The sequence below is a fragment of the Ovis canadensis genome, chromosome 4 (genome assembly GCF_042477335.2).
Source record: "Ovis canadensis isolate MfBH-ARS-UI-01 breed Bighorn chromosome 4, ARS-UI_OviCan_v2, whole genome shotgun sequence".
In the NCBI taxonomy this organism is placed as follows: Eukaryota; Metazoa; Chordata; class Mammalia; order Artiodactyla; family Bovidae; genus Ovis; species Ovis canadensis.
The window spans coordinates 93993296-94017097 of NC_091248.1; the positions used below are offsets into that span (position 1 = coordinate 93993296).

A 23802-nucleotide genomic window follows, 5' to 3' on the forward strand; every position below is an offset into this window, starting at 1 on the left:
GCTTAGATAAATTATATCACATTTATTTCTGGTTAGTTTCTAATTCAAGGTAACAACAAAAATAAAAATGTAGAATTCTGAATTACCTGTGCTTGAATTTTCCACAAGTTTTTAGTGACTCTTAGCATAGATCATCAGAGAAGGCAATGGCACCCCACTCCAGTACTCTTGCCTGGAAAATCCCATGGACGAAAGAGCCTCGTGGGCTGCTATCTATGGGGTCGCACAGAGTCGGACACGACTGAGTAACTTCACTTTCATGCATTGGAGAAGGAAATGGCTACCACTGCAGTGTTCTTGCCTGGAAAATCCCATGGACGGAAGAGCCTCGCGGGCTGCTGTCTATGGGGTCGCACAGAGTCGGACACGACTGAGTAACTTCACTTTCATGCATTGGAGAAGGAAATGGCAACCCACTCCAGTGTTCTTACCTGGAAAATCCCATGGACGGAGGAGCCTGGTGGGCTGCTGTCTATGGGGGGTCGCACAGAGTTGGACGAGACTGAAGCGACTTAGCAGCAGCAGCAGCAGCATAGATCACGTGTGAGAAAATAGCAGTTTTTCCAGTATACACTGTTTTTGCATTAAAATCCTCAAATATACATATGAATATACAGATTAGTGTACAGTGTTTTCATTTTCTTTTGTTTACAACTCTGCACATAATTTAATTTTCTCCACCTTTCTCCTCATTTTTACAACTTGAAAGATGAAGAAGGAATACTCAGAGAAGTTATACAAGTGAAGTTCCCCGGTTGTTAACGTTGGGTCCAGTGTGAAATCCACTAGGAAATATCGGGTCATAAACGTATGTTCTACTCTGACTCAGTCTGTCTGTGGATATGTGTGTGTGTGTGTGTGTGTGTGTATGAATACAAGCTATGATTATGGTGCAGTCTTTGGTTCCTTGGGAAACCATTTGCCAGCCCCAAGCCCTAGATACAGTCCTGGAGGGAGCAGAGCCAGCCTGGCTGTTCCTGGACTACTTTTCCTATCTTCTGCAACAATTTCCTGTTAGCAGAGTCCATCACCAAGGGTACTTCTGTGGTTTTCCTTTTTTTGGAGGGGATGGTAACATCTTTCTTGGACTATAATTCATATATCATGCTGTTCACCCGTTTCAGGAATATAGCCACTCAGTGTGTTTGGATATATTCACAGAGTTGTGTCACTATCACTCCAATCAGCTATACAATGTTTTTATTATCCCAGAAAGAAACCTCATTTTCCGTCTTCCAGTCCCTCCTCAACCATAGCCAAACACTAACTTATAGCTTTGCCTGTTCTGGGCCTTTCAAATACGTGGAATCTCACAATATTTGTCCTTTTGTGACTGACTTCTTTCCTTAACATAATGTTGCCAAGGTTCATGCTTGCTCCTAAATGTGAATGATGAAAGGAATTCCAGTCTCCGGCTTACCTTGGTGGTGCTGGGAGTGAGGGCAGTATTTTCAGTTGATATCAATTCCCTCAATTGAACATTGTGAAGCCCTTGTCCAGACATTTACCTTTATAAGGAATTTTGCCTTTCTTACTCATAGAATAAAATAATTTCATTACAGATTTATAGCTAGAAACAAGATTTTAATGACTGTCAGAGAGACTCTTTCTTAACCAAGAAGCACATTTATTTATTCTTTTTCAACCAAGAAACATATTTTCATCTTTATATCACCCTAATTTTTAATAGTCAAGGACCAGAAATAGGAAAGAAAGTATTCTACTTTTCGAAAGAGAATGCAGTTTTGTACCCAAATTTTGGAGTCCTTTTGATGTTTTCTGTATCATTTTATAGTTAGATTAGAAAACTGAAAGCTACTTGAATATATTTATTAGCCCGTGTGACCTGAAACAGTCATTTTGTGAGGTCTTCATGAAGACCCCTCCCACAGCAAGCAATGATAGCTTTTTAAATACTCTGCCAGGAAGATTGATGGGTGCCACCAAAACCATTTGAATTATTTTATTTATCTAAAATTAAAGTGCATATTGAGATAAAAGGCCTATTTCAACCCCGATAGTCTCTGACTTCTGCTTTCTTCACTTCTGCCTTCTAAAGCCTTAAGGAATCCAATCACAGGGCCTACCTAATAGAATCCATGTCATGCGATTGTAAAACTTTCCCAGATGTTACATGTGTCAAATGATACACAAATCAGAAAGGTATATGGCTCCTTTCAGGTACAAAGTTTCAAGGAATTCTTGTAGGCAAAGCCTTTAAACCTCTCCCCCAAATCAGTTAGAAAGAAAATTCAATTGTATTTGATTCAAAATTATTTTTCCCTTTTTCTGCTTTTCAGAAATATTTCTGGACTACTAAGTCAGGAGCTACTCATAGATTTATAATATAAGGTCAGGAAGCCAAATGAAAATTAAGCTTTCTTAAAATTGTTTACTTGTTGATATCACATTCTGTGCCAAAGTAGAAGGCCTTCTTAACAGACTTCCTGAGCCAATCTGGAGAAGATTCAAATTATCAAGTTCTGTTAAACATATTAATTTGCTCAGGCCTGTTTGTGAGCTGATCTAGCAGCAATGTGAATTGACTTAGAAAGTATTAAACATTACTGGTTTGATAGTCTGAGAAGGAAAGTCTTGGTTTCATGTTTTTCCTTTTTAAAATATTATCATGGCACTCAAATAGTGGCATATTCGTGTGTATATTTAGAGAAAAATGTAGCAAAGGGATAAATCAGAAATGACAAAAGAATACAGCCAACATCCCAGGTCAGCCCAATCCCTTGCAATCCCACAGTGCAGTTCCATTGTCTTGGGTATTTAAATATGAAATGCAACACTTCCCAAGCCTTTATTTTCTTTTCTATTAAGACAGGAATACTGTGTGTGTGCATGTGTGTACCTGTGTGTGTGACTGCATATGTGTATACATGTGACCATGGACATTTGTGTGCAGAGAGAGATCATGTTTACCTGCACATTATTTTTCTAAAAACTCTTGGTTTTCACATAGACCTTGTGCTGTGAAAATCTTGGCAACTTTCCTTGTAGCAGCTTTTCAAGTTGGTGAAAAAGTTCAGTGTTATTTGAGAAATACGAGATACTGACAGAAAGACTGGTGTATAACATACATGCACAGGGGAGCCTGGTGGAAATGGTGAGGGTTGAGCCTGAAGTTTTACATTTCCTGCCTTCACTGTTTTTAGGTTGCATAACCATAATGTTTTCATTACAACAGTGGAAGGAATTTACCTTCTTGATGTTAGGGAGGTGGCTAATTTAGAGAATGAGTCACCAGCAACAGCAAGGTGTTTGTCTACTGATTAACCTGGGCAGAGTGTGAATGGAGCTGTGCAAACCTTCCACCCACACTGCTGAGCAGTGTGGTAGCCTCTCCGAGTCAGCTAGTGGGGACTTGGGCCGAAGGAGAAGGAGCGACAGATGAACTTATGAGCAGGAATGGAGACGCAGACGTCAAAAACAGACATGTGGACATGGCAGGGAGACGGAGGGATGGGACCGACTGGGAGATTTGGATGGATATATATATATATATATATACACACACACACACATACTACCATGTGTAAAATAGATAGCTAGTGGGACCCTGTGGAGAAGGCGATGGCACCCCACTCCAGTACTCTTGCCTGGAAAATCCCATGGATGGAGGAGCCTGGTAGGCTGCAGTCCATGGGGTCGCTAAGAGTTGGACACGACTGAGCGACTTCACTTTCATTTTCACTTTCATGCATTGGAGAAGGAAATGGCAACCCACTCCAGTGTTCTTGCCTGGAGAATCCCAGGGACGGGGGAGCCTGGTGGGCGGCCGCACAGAGTCAGACACGACTGAAGCAACTTAGCAGCAGCAGCAGCAGTGATATAGCAAACAGAGCTAGCTATACCAGTGATGACCTAGAAGGGTAGAATGGCAGGATGGATGGGAAGGAGGCTTAAGAGGAAGGGGATATATATATATACATACATACATATATATATATGTATAAATATACACACACACTTATAGTTGGTCTACTTTATTGTACAGCAGAAACTAACACAACATTGTAAAGCAATTATATTCCAATTTTAAAAAGGCAGAAGTGTCCTTCCAGAGTTCATGAACTGCTTGATAGCAGCCTTATTTGGGGAGCAGCAAACATTTGGGATAGATAGTCGGCGTGTGTGCGTCTCATCTGAAGGGTTAGGGACAGACTGAGGATGAATGGTCAGCTCTGAACTCAGGCTGCAATAAGAAGCAAAAGAAAGGACCCTGGTGAAGTCAGTGAAGTCTCCTGTGGGCATCTGTTTTGCTGCTAGTAAAAGAAAAGCTTCATTTCCCTTCCCGCACCGTTGCAGCCTCCAAGGTTGATGCCAAGTGGTGGGCTTCTCAAAGAGATGCCCTTGAAAGAAGTATCATCTAGAAAAATGGTTTACAGCTGATCTTATATATGTGTATATGTGTAACTTAACAGAGATAGAGACACAGACAGACATGGAGAACGAAGTATGGACACCAAGGGAAGAGAGGGAAGGTGGGATGAATTGGGAGACTGGAACTGACATATATACATTACTATATATAAAATAGATAATTAATGAGAACCTATTGTATAGCACAGGGAACTCTACTTACCGTACGATAGAAACTAATACAACATTGTAAAGCAAGTATATCCTAAAGAAATTTTTTTAAAAAAAGAAGAAAGAAATACCTTCCACTTCTCCAATGGCCAGGCCAACTGTAGTGATTCCCCCCGCACCTTCCTCTGTGCCCCCAGAGCTCCATGGGGAGTGCAAGAGACAAGAATCCCAGGTCTTGGCTCATCCTGTTACAAACACGATCAGATGGCCAAATACCAGCTTGGTTGGTTGGCTATGGGCTCCTGAGATGCTTTATTTTTTTCATCAGCCTTCAGTTTCTTGAGGCAAATGTTTACAATCTCAGTTCATCAGGAAGCTCAGTGGCTGGACTCAGTCTTTCTGGGGTTGCCTGGTCCTGATGTCCTCATCCTCTTTATTCAGACGGGGAGCTGTCCGGATTGGCCCCGCCGAGAGAGTTGGCATCCAGAGCCGTAATTTACACCATCTATCTCTTTCTGGCGCTTGGGCCTCTGGCAAATTGCATGTCTTGGTGTTGGATTAGTTTGGAATTTAATCATGCATTATTTTCCCTCCAATTAAATTATTTATATATTTGATTAACGTTTTCACTGCCAGGAAGTCAAATTTTCAGTGAAACCACAAATAAACACAGGCCCACTGAATTTCAGGCCTGCCTCCTAGGGAATCTGCCTGTCTGTTTGAGTGTTAAGAATTCACTGTGTATTCCTTTTCTTAGCTACTTAGGATTTTGGTGAGCTAAGAAGAGGTGCTTTTTTTCTCGCAGTCCCAGGAACATGGGGCAGAGAGGGACATCTGTCTGGCTAACTCCCTCCCCTCATGTCATCATCCCAGGACCCTCACTTTTATTCCCTTTTACTGCCTTCTCTGTGCTCTGGCCCTGAGACATACCTCCTCCTAATGTTACTTCCTCAGGCTCTAGAGCCAGCCTAACCAAGAATGTCAAGGGCTCTGTTAGCCCAGTAAGGAAACTTTGAAGTCAGATTTCAGGGAGAGCAAAACAAATGGCCCATAGGCCAAATCTGGCTACTGCTTGTGTTTATACAGCCCAGGAGCCAAGAATGATTTTTACAGTTTTAAATAATTGGGAAAAAGATGTAAAGACTGTCCTAGGATACTTGACAGTTTCAGCGTCCGTCAACAGATAGCTGAGCCCATTTATTTGCATGTTAAAATAGCAGCAGAGGTGAGCAGACTTGACAGAAACTTTTTGGCCTGCAGAGCCTAAAATAGTCACTCTCTGGCTTTTTACAGAAAAAGTTTGTAAACATCCAGTTGTAGTTTGTAGTTCATCACCTCCATTTTACAGATGGGAAAAATTAAGGCCCAGATAGGTGAATTGTCCAAAAGTACACAGCTCATTCGAACTTGGTCTGGGGGCATCTTCCAATGCACCACCTCACCCACCCACCCTCCAGCCCCATTCCCATGCTCATGTGGTATGAGCTGTGTCTGAACATGAGCCCTACACGAGTGCCTGCAGAAGCCAAAACAGTTGATTTAGCAGAGTAAATATTTGGGACCCTTGGACACATAAAGTCTATGATTTCTTGGAATTTTAAGTTTCACCTGAAATCTAGCTTCAGGAAGTGTTTTAAGCTCAAAGATGCAAAATGACATATACACAGGGACCTAGTGTATAGCACAGGGAACTCTGCTCAATATTCTGTGATAACCTAAGTAGACAAAGATTTGAAAAAGAATAGATACATGTATATGTATCACTGAATCACTTTGCTGTACACCTGAAACTAACACAAATTGTTAATCAACCCAATATCAAATAAAAATTAAAACATAAATAAATAAGCTAAATAAGCAGAAAGATTTCTGTGTTTCTTTGAAGTAACTGGTTATGTCCTGTGCTCAGTATTTGAATCCTTAAAGACAAACAAGACTGACCTGGTCTCTGCCAACCGAGGTCAGAAAATCTCATTCCAAGAACAGTAACTTGTGGTCTCAATCCAGGTTGGCACTCAAGCAGTTTCGGAAAAAACACAAAAGCATGTTAGACAGGACTTAGGTCTACTCTATGGGGCAGAAAGAGAAAATTCCCAAGATGCTAACCTTTTTGAAAGTGAGGTTGCTTCCATGGTCCCAAGGAACTTCTCCTCTGTTCCTCTCCAGATGAGAGAAGGCTGGGTATTGTGGTTACTGATGGGCACTGGATTCCCGCCACTGGGATTTTTCAGACATTGTCCAGAGGTCAAGGCTGATGCAACTTGGCCAGGTATTAATCTGAGATGGTTTGCATTTTCCAGGCACTGCTCTCATCAGCCCACTGTCAGCGCCCCCATCCCAACTCAATGGCAGATCCCTCGACTCCCTGGTCAGCAACTTCTACACTTTTGGTTACTAAAGTCTCATCCAGTTTAAACTTACAGCCTCCTGTCCAATCACAGCCTTCTTCCCTACACCGGCCAGGCTCCCAGCTCAAGGAGGCTGGCAGGCTCTTTGTTTTTCTCCACCTGAAGGAGGGCACCTCTTTCCTCTCTACCCAGAGTCTGGCTCCTCCAGCCTGATGGGGAGGACAGGAGGCTTACTAGCTTCAGGTGGCACCTTCCCTGTTGGTCATCGGGGCAGGGGTCCTGGTGGGTGCACGTGAGTTCCATGCAGAGGTCTATCTCACAGTCTCCCTGCTAGACACCTGACCCAGAGGGCTGAATTTTAGGTGGGCCCCTGCCTGGCCACCTCACAGGCCTCCACTGGGCCCCTGGAAGCTCATGCCTTCCTACTACACCCAGAATGGCAGTGCTGGGCTGCTCCCATGTCTGCCTGGCACATCCGCTCCTACATGTTCCTCTCCCGGCTCCTCGATGGCACCAGGATCTGACCTTCTCTGGGGGCTTCCACCCATCTTTTGCTCCACCCCCATCCTCACCTGCACACCCACCAGGTCTCACTCATCCTTCAGTCCCACTTTAAATGCCACTCACTGGAGAAGCTGACCCTGGCCTTTGGTGTTCCCCACAGATTCAGGACTCTCTGTTAATTGTTTTTCTAAAGCCCTCTTATTTCCCTTCCTAACACTGATCATAACTATAATCGCACAGTCATTTAAGCCATTATCCATGTCCCTCCAGCAGACTGTAATTTCCTCAGGAAAAGACTCAGGTCTGTCTGAGTCTACAGCACAGGACCTGATGTGCAGCAGTACTCAGCACATGCATGTCAGTATGTGGGGAGAGATGAAATGTTGTGATCACTGAGTATTTCTTTAATTCCCTCTGGCAAGATGGGATTCACATTTCGGTATCATTCCAATCATTCAAGTTCTTTTGAATTCTCAATACTATATTATTTTAAAGTAATACAGTATCTACATTAAAATCTTACTGTATGGATACTGGGTAAAATGCAGTTGAAGTAAGTCAGGCAAAAGCATCAAATATAAATTCTTGGCTCCAGAGAAAGTTCAGTGTATCGCCTAAGCCAATCAGACCCACAGATATTTATGGAGGACTTGCCAAGTACCAGGGCCACATCTCAGTGGCTGAGACTACGAAACCAAAAGATGTGGATCCTGACTCAAGGAGTTAACAAAACCCAAATTCTCAGGTTATATTCCAATTTTAACTTTCCCTGTCATTTTCTTCCCTCCTTTCTTTCTTCCCTTCCTCTCATCCTTCCTTTTCTTTCATGTCTTCATCCAAGGAGCTTAATGTCTAATAACATGGAAAATAGCTGAGCCAAAAGCAATCTTTATGGAGGGGATCTGTGTGACAATTAATTGTTTTCCCTAGAAAGGAGACCTCGTATAACACCTCCATATCATGTGGGCTTAATGATTGGGCTTCTGTACATTTCTGGGACAGTCTTGGGCGATGTGAAAGGACCACAGACATGTTCTTGAAGCATCCATTTAAAGATGGCATATTGTCCCCTGGCCAACAGATCTGTTCTCTTCATCCATGTATGTGCCCCTGTATCACTTTAAAGAATATATATTATAGTAGTACAGTTGCTTTACAATGTTGTGTTAGTCTCTTCTGTACGGCAAAATGAATCAGCTATGAGTATGCATGCATGCTAATTTGCTTTAGTCATTTCCAACTCTGTGAGAGCCTATGGACTGTAGCCTGCCAGGCTTCTCTGTCCATGAGATTCTCCAGGCAAGAATACTGGACAGGGTTGCCATGCCCTTCTCCAGGGGGATCTTCCCAACACAGAGATCGAACCTGAGTCTCTTATGTCTCTTGCAATGGTAGGTGGGTTCTTTACCACTGGTGCCACCTAGGAAGCCACGTTAAGTATGGCAAAACCAAAACAATATTGTAAAGCAAAATAAATAAATAAATAAAATTTTTAAAAAAGAAAGTGAAAGTCACTCAGTCGTGTCTGGCTCTTTGCGACCCTGTGGACTATACAGTCCATGGAATTCTCCAGGCCAGAATCCTGGAGTGAGTAGCCATTCCCTTCTCCGGGGGATCTTCCCTACCCAGGGATCAAACCCAGGTCTCCCGCATTGCAGGCAGATTCTTTAACAGCTGAGCCACCAGGGAAGCCCAAGTATATATACATATACATATACATATACACATACATATACATATATGTGTGTGTATATATATATATACATCCCCTCTTTTTTGGATTCCCTTCTCATTTAGGTCGCCACAGAGCACTGAGTAGAGTTCCCTGTGCTCCACAGTTCGGCTCTCATTAGTTATCTATTTCACGTATAGTAGTGTATACATGTCAGCCCCAATCTCCCAATCCATCCCATCCCCTGTCCCCCTTGGTGCCCATGTATGTGTTCTCTACGTCTGTGTCTCTAGACTACCATACAGAGTGAAGTCAAAAAGAAAAAACTATTGTATATACCACTTATGTATGGAATCTAGAAAAATGATACAGGTGAACTTGTTCCCAGCATCACTTTTAAGAAACTCATACTGAGGACAGTTAGCTTTTTACAGAAAACACACAACTGTCTATCGGGGTTGTGATGCTGTGATGAACCGGAGTGATTCTACATGGGTTCTTCTTCATGTGCAGAGCTTCTGAAAGGATCTTGGTTGTCTGCCTGCTCCCTGGGCCATGTCACCTGCTCTCTCCTATCTCTCCGGCTTTCTGAGAGCTGCTCTAGGAGAGTACACCGTGTTTGCTTTTCTCTGCCTTCATCCAGTTTTAAACTACAAACACAACACAACAGACTGCTTTTTTTCTTTCTTTCTTTTTTTCTTACGGCAGCCGGCCGCCTAGTGGAGTAACTGGGCAAGGCTGAGTGATGGTGGAATTTTATCCCCAGGCCCCCAGAGACCACTCAGTTAGGACCCAGAACCTCATCAAGAAAGTAATTAACGATCATGTCACTGCTACGTGGCCCAGGAAACCCAGGGGAGGTTTCTGTCATTGCACAGATTTTTTGGTGGTGTTTCTGTGTATGTGTGGGCAAGGGTTCACAAATGCCTTGAATTAAGGCAGATAAAGTATGGGGCAACCAGAGAATAAACTGAGAGGATCAACCTAGGGCACAAATTTCCCCCATCATCTGTGACTGAACATTATCTTACTGGAGCAGACCTAAGTTTGATCCAAATTAAGAACCACATCTTCTGGTATGTCTGTAGGTTGCACCTGTCTCCCAGTTGTAGGACATTTGATGTATGGATCCAAGGAACTCTATTAATATACAATGGGATTCTAAAACTTTGAATCGGAATTCAGAGAAATTTCAGGGACATTCAACTTCATTTTAAAAACCAAATTCACAGAATTCTACAGCTGTAAAGAACCTTAGAAACTAGGGGATTTGTTCCTTTATTTTGTGCAGGAGGATAGCACAGACCCTCCTCTGTGCTATCCTGGGTTTTGTTGACGATCACCTGGCCTTCATTTTTAGTCAAGTTCATTTCTCTGTGATTCTTATCAAAAGAATGATCTCCCTAATTGGAACTAAAGTGCCATTTGAAAAAATGCTTTGGTTTTTCCTAGTTCTTGTTGCAGACGTGTGTCACTGTGTGTGTGTGTGTGTGTGTGTGTCTGTGTGTCTGTGTGTCTGTGTGCCCTTCCTGCAGTCTTGAGTCACATCACTAGCCCAAGTGCTACCCAAGGCCTGAAGAGGGTGAGAGCTGGAGGTCCCCTCTATGGTTACTTCACCTTGACCCCAACTTGGCAGGTGAGAGATAGCAGAGGCCCAGAGAGGACGTGTGTGTCTCACCCCATTTCACAACTCCTGTCTTCCATTGCCCTTGCAGTACCTTTGCCAGGACTCCAAGAGTCTTCTAAATCCTGTCACTCCTGTTAGTTAAAAAAAAGTGTCTCTCTACAGTTGGGAAGAGCAAACTGACTTAAGAAATGTACTAGCCAGAACAGAATCGTCTGCCATATGGGAAAGGTACCATGGAGCCTTTAGGACTTAAGCTTAGGGGGTTTGGGGCCCTCTGTTATGCTGCCTGCAGAAAAGAGTTGTATATTTCCATTTGATTTCTCTGTTTTTTTCCCCAAACCCAGCATATAAATAATGACCACATCCATGGAGAGAAGAAGGAGTTTGTGTGCCGGTGGCTCGACTGTTCGAGGGAGCAGAAACCCTTCAAAGCCCAGTACATGCTGGTGGTCCACATGCGCAGGCACACGGGGGAGAAGCCTCACAAATGCACTGTGAGTCCTGGGGTGGGGGAGGGGCGGGATGCCCACTGAGAGGGCATCTTGCACCCGGGGTCCTTCCTCCTGCTCCAAGACCCAGAACCGTGCCAGCTGATGAGTGGTGGGAGAAGAGGGTTGAAGCGCTGTGTGATAAACTCCTGGGGCTGGGAGAGGGGAGAGGAGGGAAGAATTAGAGAAAGAACGCTGACAGCTGAGCTCTGAGAGATACTGGAAAGACGTGTCCTAGACCCACCCTGTCCAGCCTGGTGGCCTCAAGACCACGTGCTTTGGAGAGGAGCTGATTTTTTTTCAATTTTATTTAATGAAACACTTGGCTAACAGCAACTGAGTCAGCCCAGCTCTGCAGAGTAGCCAGTGGGCAGGTCGCAGCCGGGACCGGCCATCTAGCACCAGGAATGACCACAGGGCCACTGGGCTTGCTCTCACACCAGGGTCTGTCACACCAGAGCCGTGGAAGGCACAGGGAAAGGCCAGTTTCAACTTGAAAAACTTCAGCTGACTTTCAAAAATATAACCTGTATGGCTTTAGAGTTTTTCCTCAGCCCTCCCCCCCCCCACCCCCGTCTGTCACCAGCCCGCCAGTCTGTCACTGTGGCCCAGTACAGAGCTAAAAGTAGGAGGCTAAGCTTTCTTTCACTAAGGTGCCCGCCAGGCACACTCAGGACTGAGCCTTGGTACTTTACATGTTAAAGGGCCTTTACAAACAGGATCAAATTCCGTGTCTTTGTAGGGACACAAAGCCATATTAATGAACTTTGTGCTGAATCTGAAATCAGTGGGAATTCAAGGAGATCCCTGAGCAGATAATGAAACCCATTGTCCACATTGAGTGGCCTATTAAAAAAAAAAAGTCCCAGGATTTTTACTAGCACTGAAAATGCTTTCTCTAGAATTGCCCTGAGCCCACCATCTGAATCCCAATAAAGGCAGAGTTTAGTAGACTTTTGTTCCTTGGTTTTGAAAAGCTGCCGACCCTCCAAACGTCTGTCTTTCATTCACTTGGAGCAAGTGAGAGGCAGAAGTTGTCATTGTGTGGGGTCATCCAGATTTACCTGTTGTCCTCAGTTTGAAGGTTGCACAAAGGCCTACTCGAGACTCGAAAACTTGAAAACACACTTGAGATCTCACACTGGAGAGAAACCATACGTCTGTGAGCACGAAGGATGCAACAAGGCTTTCTCTAATGCCTCCGATCGCGCCAAGCACCAGAACAGGACACATTCCAATGAGGTAAGGCTCCTCTGGGAGATGCCTGTTGGGTCCAGAGCTCAGGGGGCGGAAATAAGGAATCCTCTGGGGAGACGCAAGCCTGTTCCATTGTAGTTTCCTCTGGCCACTCCCAGCATGAGTGGATGTTAATGCTGTGGGTGAAGGCTTGGGGGCCCTCAGAGGAAGGGCTGAAACCTGGTCTTGGATGGGAGAGACAAGCTGAGGAAGGGGGAACAAGTTTCCTGTTGTTCAGTACTGCCACCTACTGGTCAAACAGTAGGAGCATTTAACTTGGAATTCCACCCACTCACTCTGCCTGGAATAGCAGGAATGCATTTGAAGGACCACGACCCTGTAAGCACTAAGGAGAGACCGAGAAGAGAGGTGTTGACAGCTGACAGCTTACTGCTAAGACAGCCACTTTTATTTGCTTTCTCCAGGTGGTATCTTCAAATGCATTATATCAAAAAAGACTTCTGCAGAGCAACCGGACTTGGCTAAATAGGATTTCCAGACAGTCTAAATTCCAAAGGGTCTTGGAAGCTTATTCTCAGAAACTCAGAATGGTTTCTAGTCAGTTATTTAAGATAATATATTAAGTAAAGCTTCAAGGGTTTCCTGTTGTGTTGTTGTTAGTTCGAGGTATTTATCCCCCACACATTTCAGAGAAGTGTAAGAGTAAATGAAAATGGTTTCTAATTCACTTTGCTTACATTTTAACTCGCTTTTGCCTGCAGATCTCCAGCTTCTCCTTGAAGGTCTAGCTCAAATTCTGCCTCTCTCTGTGAAACCTTCTCTTGAATGAATTCAGAGATTAGCACAAAGGCTTCCCACATCTGTGGTGGAAATAAGCTAGCTAACCAGAGTTTGTTCACGAGATGTAGTTCTGCCCCACGGAGTGAGGCAGGGAGGGAGCATTTTGACCTTGGTGTGACTCTCTATCTGACCCTACAAGGTGCCAGCCAGGCCCTTCATGATCTTCCAGAGAAGAGCTGGAAGAGGGAATCTGTAAAAGTGCAACATTCCGTTCACTGGCCACTGGCTTGAAGGTGGCAGAGATGGCCCTCACAAGTCTCCTTCCAACTGAACTGACGAAGGAAAAGTATCTCAAAAGGGTTTCGCCACACTCTACAAAAGCACTCGCGCACATAAACTCACACACGAGTTCACCTTTACAGACCCTAGTGGAATAAAGAAACCTGAGTCCTTTGGGATCTGTAATATTGATCCACTGTTTGCAGATGTTTTAGACAAGATGCCGCATCTCCATTTTCTTTTTATGTCAAAAATGCTTTTACAATGTGTGGCAAAGGTGAAAGTCGCTCAGTTGTGTCCGACTCTTTGCGACCCCATGGACTATACAGTCCATGAAATTCTCCAGGCCAGAATACTGGAGTGGGTAGCCCTTCCCTTCTCCAGGGGATCGTCCCAACCCAGGGATTGAACCCAGGTCTCCCGCATCACAGGTGGATTCTTTACCAGCTGAGCCACACATTGTAATCCAATGTACTTGTTTTCTACAAAGTTTTAGGGGATCTGAAATAGGCAGATCCGTAGAGACAGAAAGACTGGTAGCTGCCACAAGCTGAGGGGAGGAGGGATGGGGTGACCGAAAATAGGTACAGGGTTTCTTCTTGGGATGATAAAAATATTCTGGAACATGATAGTGGTAACTGTTGCACAGGATTGTGAATGTGCTAAATGCCCCTGGACTGTGCCGTGTAAAACGGTGTTCTCGATAGTATGTGAATTACGTTGGGCTGGCCAAAACGTTCATTTGAGTTTTTCCATATGGACTTGCCATACACATTTTTGGCCAACCAAATATCTCAATTTAAAATGTTTCAGGGGATTTGATTAGCTTAACCTAGAATTTAATTAATCTATTTCTATTTCATATACTTAGGTATGATTATGACCAGACTCTTAGAAGGCATACATTCCTATAGATCCTCTCCTGTTATTGTGGAGCCAGTTGGGCACTGAGAATGTTAGAACTTCAGCAATTTTTAAAAAAAAAGAACTTCAGCAATGAATAGATATAAACATGCTTACTGAGTTTTTATCTTTTTATGAGCTTCAAATGTGTGCCCACATCTCTTTGCTTTAATGAAATGCATTATAGTGGAGCTTGAATTCTTCTGTGCATTAGAAAATGCAATGTTGTATGAGAGTTGAATATCCATCATGAGGTTAAAATGTATCTTGGTCAACAATATCTTTCACCAAAATGGAGCGATTTACCTAAAATAAATGATTAACATTGACCATGAACACATAAGTAAAATTTTATTCACAATCACTTAAATCATTTTTCTCTGTTCCATGAATAGAGAAAGCCCTCAGCTTTGCCTATGAATGATAGACAGTTTCAGATACATCAAAATTAAGTGTGTCCAGGAAATCCAGATTTGTATCATCAATCAACCATAGACAAATCCAGATGTCTTCTTTCATTTATCTGTCCTCTTATTTGTATCTTCATCCTTTCTCTGAACAAATATTGATAGATGGTTATCTGGCAAGCAGGTTGCTATTCTGGATGAGGCAGATGGCGTGGAACAGAATAGGAAGCAATTCCCATTTGGGGAAGCTAATCTAGCTCTCACCCCCATGACTGTTCTGCCCATGTAGAGCCACTGAACCATCGCAGAGGCCTCTGACCAGGCTCCCTACTCCGGAACATGGAGCTCCTGTTCCACCCCCAAACCAGATGAAGCCAGTTTCCTTGAGCTCTCATTTGGTTGTATCTCCCTATACAGAAAGTTCCAGAGGCTCCATCTTTCCTAGGAAAAGTTTAGACGTCTTATGCCTGTATTGGATTGGCCAAGAAAATATTTTTCTGTAAGATACTTTGTGAACTTTTTGGCCAACCCCATATCTACTTTCACCTGCTCAACCCCAATCTTCCTTTTCCACAATCCCTTGACCTCTCACCATGGTGAACATGAACACAACCTTCCAGACAGCATGCCCACATGCCTGGAGTGGTCCTACTTTTGGACCTTTGCTCTGGATACTTTTTTTGTATTCTCTTGCCCACATTTTTATCCTTCAGCATCTTGTTCATCTTTCAGGATCCAACTACAACACCTTTTCTTAATCAAAGCTCTGTTTATCGAGCACTTATTATGTGTCTCATATCACATCATGGTAAGTACTATGTATACATGGTCAGATTTAGTTCATACCCTGACCCCATGAGCTGGGCATTATACTCAGATACAGAAATTTGATGATTGATGCCTTCCACCATCTTCCCAATGAAAGAATGGCTCCCCTCTGTCCATATCCTTCTTAGCATCCACACTTTTCAAATTTTCCATTCTTTGAGATTTAATCCTGTCATTTATAAAACTGTGCTCACAGAGTCTTGTATCTGGTAGGGATCATTAAATGTTTATCTATAATTTTATTTGGATAAATTCTACAAAGTCAAGTAGAATGAAAGTGTTCACAAAGTATCTTTCAGTTCAGGGAGTCAAAAAGGCAATCATGGTGGCAAAATTTAAATGTCCAGGACAGGAAACATGGGTAAATTAGAACCCTGACAACATTTATCTTTACCTACACTTAGATTGCATTTCAGTCATTAATCAGAACAGAATTTGGGGTCCAATCTACATCATGTAGTTAGTGTTTGTTGTGAAGTGTTGTTTTCTGACCTTGTGTGCTTGGAGATTTTTGTAGGTGGCTATTGTTCATGTGCACATACAAGGGCACGTGGGCACGCATGTTCTTGTTGGTCTTGGAAATGCAGGAGCTGATGAATATTAGTAGATTCATTCCATCCCTAGCTGTGTCCTCATTTCCAGATTAACCCATGATACACACATGCAGACATCTATGGGAAGAATAGTTCTTCAGACCTGGAATGCTGGCCTGGCTTTGTGCTTCCTCTCCCCGCCCCAGACATTGCTGTCTGCCTGTCATAGCAGTGCAGTGAGCCAGCAGCGGGCCAGGGTCAGACACTATACAGTAATAGCACTAATCATCAGAGCCATTCTTCTGTCCCTAATGCATAGAATTTGATGTGCTCATTTCATTATACGTATATATGCTGCAAATCACACAAGCTCCTGAAGAGAAGTAATCTGTAGTTAATGGGAATCAATTCAACCCAAAATTATCTCAAATTTGGAGGTGAGGTCTCTCAGCATTCTGGAATCTTTACCTCACTCCATTAGGGCATGCCATAATTTTAGGCAGCACTCAGTCTGTTCTTGGGCTTTTAGTGGAAAAGCATCATTCTATAAGACAGGGACTCTTTTTTAATCCAATGGATACATTATATTAATCATGTCTTTCATGAATATTGTTTATCTGATAGCTCACCTCCTGATACATACAGATGTAAATATAGACTCATATAAGCATCCGTGAATATATTATATTTCAAATGAAGTAAACAGAATCACAATTCTGATGTTGGTTATAAATATAATGCTAGCAGTTCTGTGATGTGAGTAGATATTCAGCTACAAGGGTCTGTGTCATTTTTGGTGACCATGGCTTTGACTACTGACCCACACAGAAAATGAAATTAGCATGAAGTAATTTCTAGACCTTAGTACTCAGGAGCAGAGCCTCACCCAGAAATACTCATCTCCAGAATGACATCTACCAGCCCTCGTCGGCTTATGGGTGAACATTTGCGGATACTCCAACAGGGCTTAGGACTTTGAAGATCAGAAAGGTTCTGGATATTCTGAGCCCTGACCACCCCCACACAGCTGTAATACAACCCCAAAGGTCATATTTTAGTGATATCTAACCTAGGAGAGGCTACAGCGATTTTAAACATTTATTCATTTATGATTCATTTGTCTGCCCAGGTCTTGGTTGCAGCGTGCAGGATCTTCCGTCTTTGTTGTGGCATATGGGCTCTAGTTCCCTGATCAGACATGTGGCTCTAGCTAGAGCCCCCTGCACTGGGAGCACAGAGTCTTAGCCACTGGGCCACCAGGGAAGTTCCAGGCAATTATTATTGTCATTATTATTTTCTACTATGTTGATGTGTAAAGAGCACATTTTAAAAGGTGGAAGAGTGATTTTAGGTCTGGGAAACAGGACTTTGTAAAAAATGTCTTCACACAAGCTCCCCCCAAAGATGTGTAGCATTCTTCTCATGAAAGGATGGGTGTCTTTTAAGCCTTCTTCTTTTATCATCACCATCAGCATCACCACCATCATCAAATTATCCTGGACACCATGTGACCCCATGACACTTCTTCCTACTCACAGAATAAGTTTTTCCAGGAGCACAAACACAATTTACATGTTCTAAGCTCTCCCTGTGTGTATGTGACACTCAGTTGTGCACTATTCTTTGCGACCCCATGGATTGCAGCCCATCAGGCTCCTCTGTCCATGGAATTTTCCAGGCAAGAATGCTGGAGTGGGTTGCCATTTCCTACTCCAGGGGATCTTCCTGACCCAGGGATCAAATCCATGTCTCTTGTATCGCCTGTATTAGTAGGCGGATTCTTTATCACTGTGCGACATAGGATTCCCAATCTCTCCCTGAGCCCTCTCTAAAATAGTAATGTGTTCAAGCTAGATTCCATGGACCCCAAACTGTGTCCAAATAGTCTTTATTAAACCACTGCACCATTTAGAGGGCTTTGAATACCTCAAAACCTTGTGATCATGCTTTGAAAGAATTAAAAATATAATGAAGAGCCACAAGAGACTGTTGGGCCGGATAATCACTTTGATAACGATCTATTCTTTCATTGTTGGGGCATTTGACAGAAACCATATGTGTGCAAAATCCCCGGCTGCACCAAGCGCTACACAGACCCCAGCTCCCTCCGGAAACACGTGAAGACTGTGCACGGCCCAGAGGCTCATGTCACCAAGAAGCAGCGAGGGGACGTGCATCCCCGGCCCCCACCCCCGCGAGATTCCGGCGGCCACTCACAGTCTAGGTCACCTGGCCGGCAGACTCAGGGAGCCCTCGGGGAGCAGAAGGACCTCAGCAACACTACCTCAAAGCGGGAAGAATGCCTCCAAGTGAAAACGGTCAAGGCGGAGAAGCCCATGGTATGTCATTCGCTTTCCTTCTGATTGTCCCAGGTCTCTAAAGGGGCCAGGTAGGGTGCTGAGTTAAGGGAGGACCGCATCACCCCTGTCCTCACTGGAACCCACTGTTTGATTTAAGGAGATCAGAGCTCATTGATCTCAATTGCTTACCCCAGCTCAGAAAAGAGGTTTGAGGTTTCCTAACTGCTTTTTTTAAATCGATCTGAAAGTTGTGGCACGCAGACACACACCACTATCCACATTTTCAAAAGGCCTCTAACATAGAGAATTATTCATCGGGTCCTTCTGTAAACATGTTTTCTGACTTCTGTGCCTTGGCGACCCCAAGAGAAATTAGCCATGCACAAGTGCTGAGTTGCATCAGTTGTGTCCCACTCTTTGTGGCCCTGTGGACTGCAGCCCACCAGGCTCCTCTGTCCATGGGATTCTCCAGGCAAGAATACTGGAGTGGGTTGCCATGCCCTTCTCCAAGGGATCTTCCAGACTCAGGGATCAAACCCATGTCTCTTATGTCTTCTGCACTGGTAGGCAATTACTTTACTACTAGCACCACCTGAAATAAGCCATGGTCCCTGTTCTTTAGGGGTCTGCAGTCCAGTGGGAAAGGCAGACCAAGAAAGCTTGGGTAATAGGGCTCTAAGACAGGTCTGGGTGCGAGCATTCAGAGCGGAGCTAACAGGGTGCACTTGGCAATGCCATGGGAGGGGCAGAGGGCAAGTGGCCGCCAAGTGCAACACTCAGAGTGGGGAAGGAGTGTGTGCAGGGGCCCAGGATCTGGCACAGCCAAACATGAGCCATGGGGCCCCAGGGGAATGTGCCAGAGTAAAAAGGGAAGATATAAAGGGATTTTTAAATTTTTTTCTGAATTTTTAGAAAAGACAACTCCTGTGCCAATCTAGAGATTAGTTGATAGACTTGAGACCATATCTAAAATGATTCCTGAAACAAGGAGGTAGAAAGCAAGGGAGGGATTTGAAAAATGTCATCGAGAAAAATCTTACAGTTTGATGACAAATAGGACACATGGATTAAGCTATTGCTGTGGCTTCTTTCAGACTTCACTTGGTGATTTTTGCCTTATGCATGGGCCAGAATAAAACAGCTAAAATTTTCCCAAAGACAAAATGAAAAGAGTAGCAATCAGAGGAGATTTAGTTCATCTGTATTTGGCATATGTATAATGGAGTCAGCTCTGTGTTTTGGGTTCTAGTCTGTCCACTCTTTGGATGTGAAAGGTACTAGATAAGTCACATGCTTAGACTTCCACATGCATGGGAACGATCAGGCAGGCAGATTTCTACTCAGTGTAAGGAATCATTTGCATAAAATTAGAAAAGTGCAGGAATTGGATGGACATACTGTGAATTCCTGAGTGATATCATGTGTAGCCAGTATGTATGGGCAGGAGCTAATACGCATATGACTTAATTGCATTTTAGTGACTAACTGAGTTTGTCTTTAAACTCTTAAGAGTCTTAGCAAGTGACATTAGGTCTAGCCAAAAATCGTGCAAATAAGCTATCTTATCATTATTTCCCTGTGGATAGCTGTACTTTTCTTTTAAAAAACACCTTACTAAGAAGTTTATATATGTGTTATACTTGATCCCTATACATTTAAATTAATCAGTTCATAAACTGTGTTTTATATACTTTTAGGGGAGGAGTATTTATCAGTTTCCTAAAATAAAGTCCACCTGTATAAAAATTGTGCAAAAGATTTAACCATTTATCCTTAGTGTTTACTGAAACAAAGAAAGTGAATCTGTGGTCTCCTAGATAATGTCATTGAAAGACAATGATTTATATTTTTAGGACATCTGGTGAGCTCAGAGTCCCTGGTACCTTTTATGTACATCCTTAGCACAAAAGAAGGAAAGAAAGAGAAGTTATCACTTCTCCAAACACTCATTATTTAAAAAGAAAATTGGTAGAAATAAAAACATACAGCAATTTTGCTCAGTGACATCTGAGATGCTCCAAGATGTGAAATATTTTATGAGATATAGATATATTGATATAGAAACAAACTGCTGGAAAGAGATTTCAGGATATTGAGACTAGGCCCCATATTTTACAGGTGTGGAAACAGAGGCTCAGTGAGGTTAATAAATTAATCAAATTTCCACAGGAGACTTTTTTATGTATATGTGCTCACACATGTAAATGAGTAGATATCTTCATAGACGTAGTTATTGAAGCATGTGAGGTATACATTTCTAATATTCTTTCTTTAAAAACTTGTCTTTGATTTGTTCATCACGCTATAAATTAAATTCTTTCTTCTTTTTTTCTGATTACTCCAACATCTCTTCTGTGTAATGCTCCTAAATGTCTTGTTCTCACTTCCTAAGGACAGTGGGTAATAAGGTGAGGGAATTTTGGCTTCTCTGCTCTCTTTGTTTTGTTTTCATTTTAACATATAGCTTTTTATTTATTTCATTTTCTTTAGTCTTTGTCCTTTGTGATATCTTTGGTAGTGAACATTGCCCAGATATGTTTCCAACATAGAAGCAATGTGTTTTGAACATTCAGCATGTGAAAATGTGGAGTTAGATGTTGAAATTCATCGTTCTATTTGTCTAGGATTCCATAATAAATCACACTGAGGCCGACCAAGCAGATGTTCTCAAAGACCATTTAACTGTCATGTTGACTAGTGTAAATTTATTCTTGGACCAGACGTGCACCACCTTCTTAGAGCAAGAGCTGGATGTACTTGTTGGCAATCTAACCTGTATTAAACTGTCGGGGTCCTTTAAGGATTTTCTAATTGTAGACGCATGAGAGCCTTCTTCCAGGCCCTGTGGAAACGGGAGTCTGCACTCTTCCGCAGGGAAGTGTGTGTACATACACACAGATTCACACACACACATACTGATTTGACAATCCGAGAGGAAAAGTCATTCAAAGCCCTGGATGATCTAAGTTCTCTGCAAAGGAGCAGGTGGTCCCTTCGGTGCTCTGCAGAAGCAAAAATAAGCCAGGCTTCATGCATTCATGATCACATTTGTGCATCTTATTTTTCTCTGCTTGGTTGCCCAGGACACACTTAGTGTACCATGTGGTGCTCACCTAGAAAGCGTTCATTTCCTTGGGTGTGTGTACTGTGGTCTCAGGAAAAGTGTGACAGGTTCCACGGAAATGACCTGTGTCCAGAGCCCCTTCTGACAGCACTGTGGTTCCACCTGAGACCATAGCCGTGTGTACCAGAGTGTGTGTAGTTATCTCTCCTTGCTCATGGGCTGCTGTCAGACACTAGTTGCTAGGTAACACCAGAGAGAGTGCTACAGAGGAACAGAAGTGAGGCCAGGCCAGGAGTCTAGGTCATCACACTGTTCGCTCTGTAACTTTGGGCAGTCACTGAACTTCTCTGAACATCACTTTTCTTATCTCTACGAGAAGGATGCAACTATTTGTCCACCGGGGCAGCACTGGAATTTCAGATGGGCCAGGTCCAGGTTGTGCAGACCGCTCAATGCAAGCCAGAGTGCTCCCAAATGTAGACATAATGAGCTGTCCCCATGGTCAGGGGCCCCTGGAGGAGGGGTCCTTCCCTGAGAACCTAGTGGACTAGATTAAGTTCCCAAGAGTTGCAGAATTGGCTTGCCAAGTCCACTTGGTTGGGGTTAGGGAAACCTGGCTTGATTCTCCTAGTGCAAGGCCAGGTGCACACTGGGGACTGGAAGACGCCTGTGACTTCCCCCAGAGACTCCTTTCTGTCTACGGCAGAAACTAAGTGACTGAAGTCTTCCCTCCTAAAACTGCTTTTACATATATCTCCCTACTTGGAGTTTTACAGAGCAAGAAAATGTAGAAGGAATGGACAGAGATTATAGAGCTTGGGGAACTAACCCTGAACCGTAAAGAGCGACTGGTTGGAAGGGAGGTAACATGTGTTCCTGGCATATACATCCTGAGGACTAAAGCATTTATACTAATAACCACTAATACTCTCCAGCCCAATTAATTACTACCTATTATCCAGGTCTTTTTGAACTTTGTGTATTTTCAGGGCTTCACTCCTAATTTCCGCAACAATCCTTAGGATAAATAAATTGTCCCCACTTTCTGGATAAGGAAACTGAGGTTTAGAGTGGCTAAGTAATTTGCCCAAAGGCTCAAGTCATGGAGGTGGGGTGGGAACTGAGGAAATTTGACGCAGAGTTGGCATCGGGGGAGGGATTCCATGGCTGCTGCATCACACCTGGCTCCCCCTGCTGTCCATTGCCCTCCACGGTGCATCTGCCTGCTGGCCCATCCATCATCACTGAGCTCAGGGGAGGCCACCTCCATTCACTAGAAAATAGTTCTTCTCCCACTGAGAATCCCGCAGGACTTGATCTGCGGGATTGCTCATTGTCTGCTCCCTGGCCTTGATCATCTAGGTAACATTTATTTCCTTTTCTTCTTGACCCCACAGACATCTCAGCCAAGCCCTGGTGGTCAGTCTTCATGCAGCAGCCAACAGTCCCCCATCAGCAACTATTCCAACAGTGGGCTCGAGCTTCCTCTGACTGATGGAGGTGGTGTGGGCGACCTCAGTGCCATCGATGAAACCCCAGTCATGGACTCGACCATTTCCACTGCAACCACAGCCCTTGCTTTGCAAGCCCGGAGGAACCCAGCAGGGACCAAATGGATGGAGCATGTCAAACTAGAAAGGCTCAAACAAGTGAATGGAATGCTTCCACGACTGAATCCCATTCTACCCCCTAAAGCCCCTGCAGTCTCTCCTCTCATAGGAAACGGTGAGTGCCAGCCAGACCTCGTGTCTGCTCAGGGTTTTCTGTTCTTGCAGAGGCAGCCAGAGCACTGTGTGGACCCAGGTCCTTGGGTTTTCTGTTTGCTTGTTTCCCCACCAGCCCTAAAATAATGCTGGAACTATGCATATTAGTGTTACCTTTCTGGAGAACCCATATTTTATTGGGTTAGCCAAAAAGTTCGTTCAAGTTTTTCTGTAAGATAATATAGGGGGGGAAAACCAATGAACTTTTTTGGCCAACCCAGTAAAAGCAGACAGTAAGAGGATAATACTGGAATGAAAAGTAAAACAGCGTGTGACTCATATTCTGATGGTGAAATCATCACTATTAGATCAGAGTAAGGAAATCTTAGCTGTAGAGGCATCCAGAGTTAGCCCCTGCCTCTGATTTCCAGTCTACAGCCAGTGGGTAAACAGTCACTTTGACCAATGTGGGCACAATTCAGAGAAAGGGAAGCCACTTCTGCCACTGTTGGCCCCTAGGCGGTTTGCGTTTCTGAGATTACACTCAGTACCTGGAGCAGAGCCCAGGTGTGAACTCCCCCACCCCACCAACTCAGGTGCCTTACACCTGCATAGGATGTCGGAGGA

At 43.6% G+C, this 23802-nt stretch overlaps 1 protein-coding gene across 1 annotated transcript in view; it reads left to right on the forward strand.

Annotated features, from left to right (window-relative positions):
• The window catches only part of GLI3 (GLI family zinc finger 3), a 312480-nt gene that overhangs the window by 282654 nt on the left and 6024 nt on the right, over positions 1-23802 (forward strand). Inside the window, exons 11-14 of the mRNA XM_069588234.1 lie at positions 11038-11187; positions 12259-12423; positions 18157-18447; positions 22870-23197. Of these exons, the coding sequence (XP_069444335.1) occupies positions 11038-11187; positions 12259-12423; positions 18157-18447; positions 22870-23197 (934 nt within the window). The remainder of the gene's footprint in view (positions 1-11037; positions 11188-12258; positions 12424-18156; positions 18448-22869; positions 23198-23802) is intronic.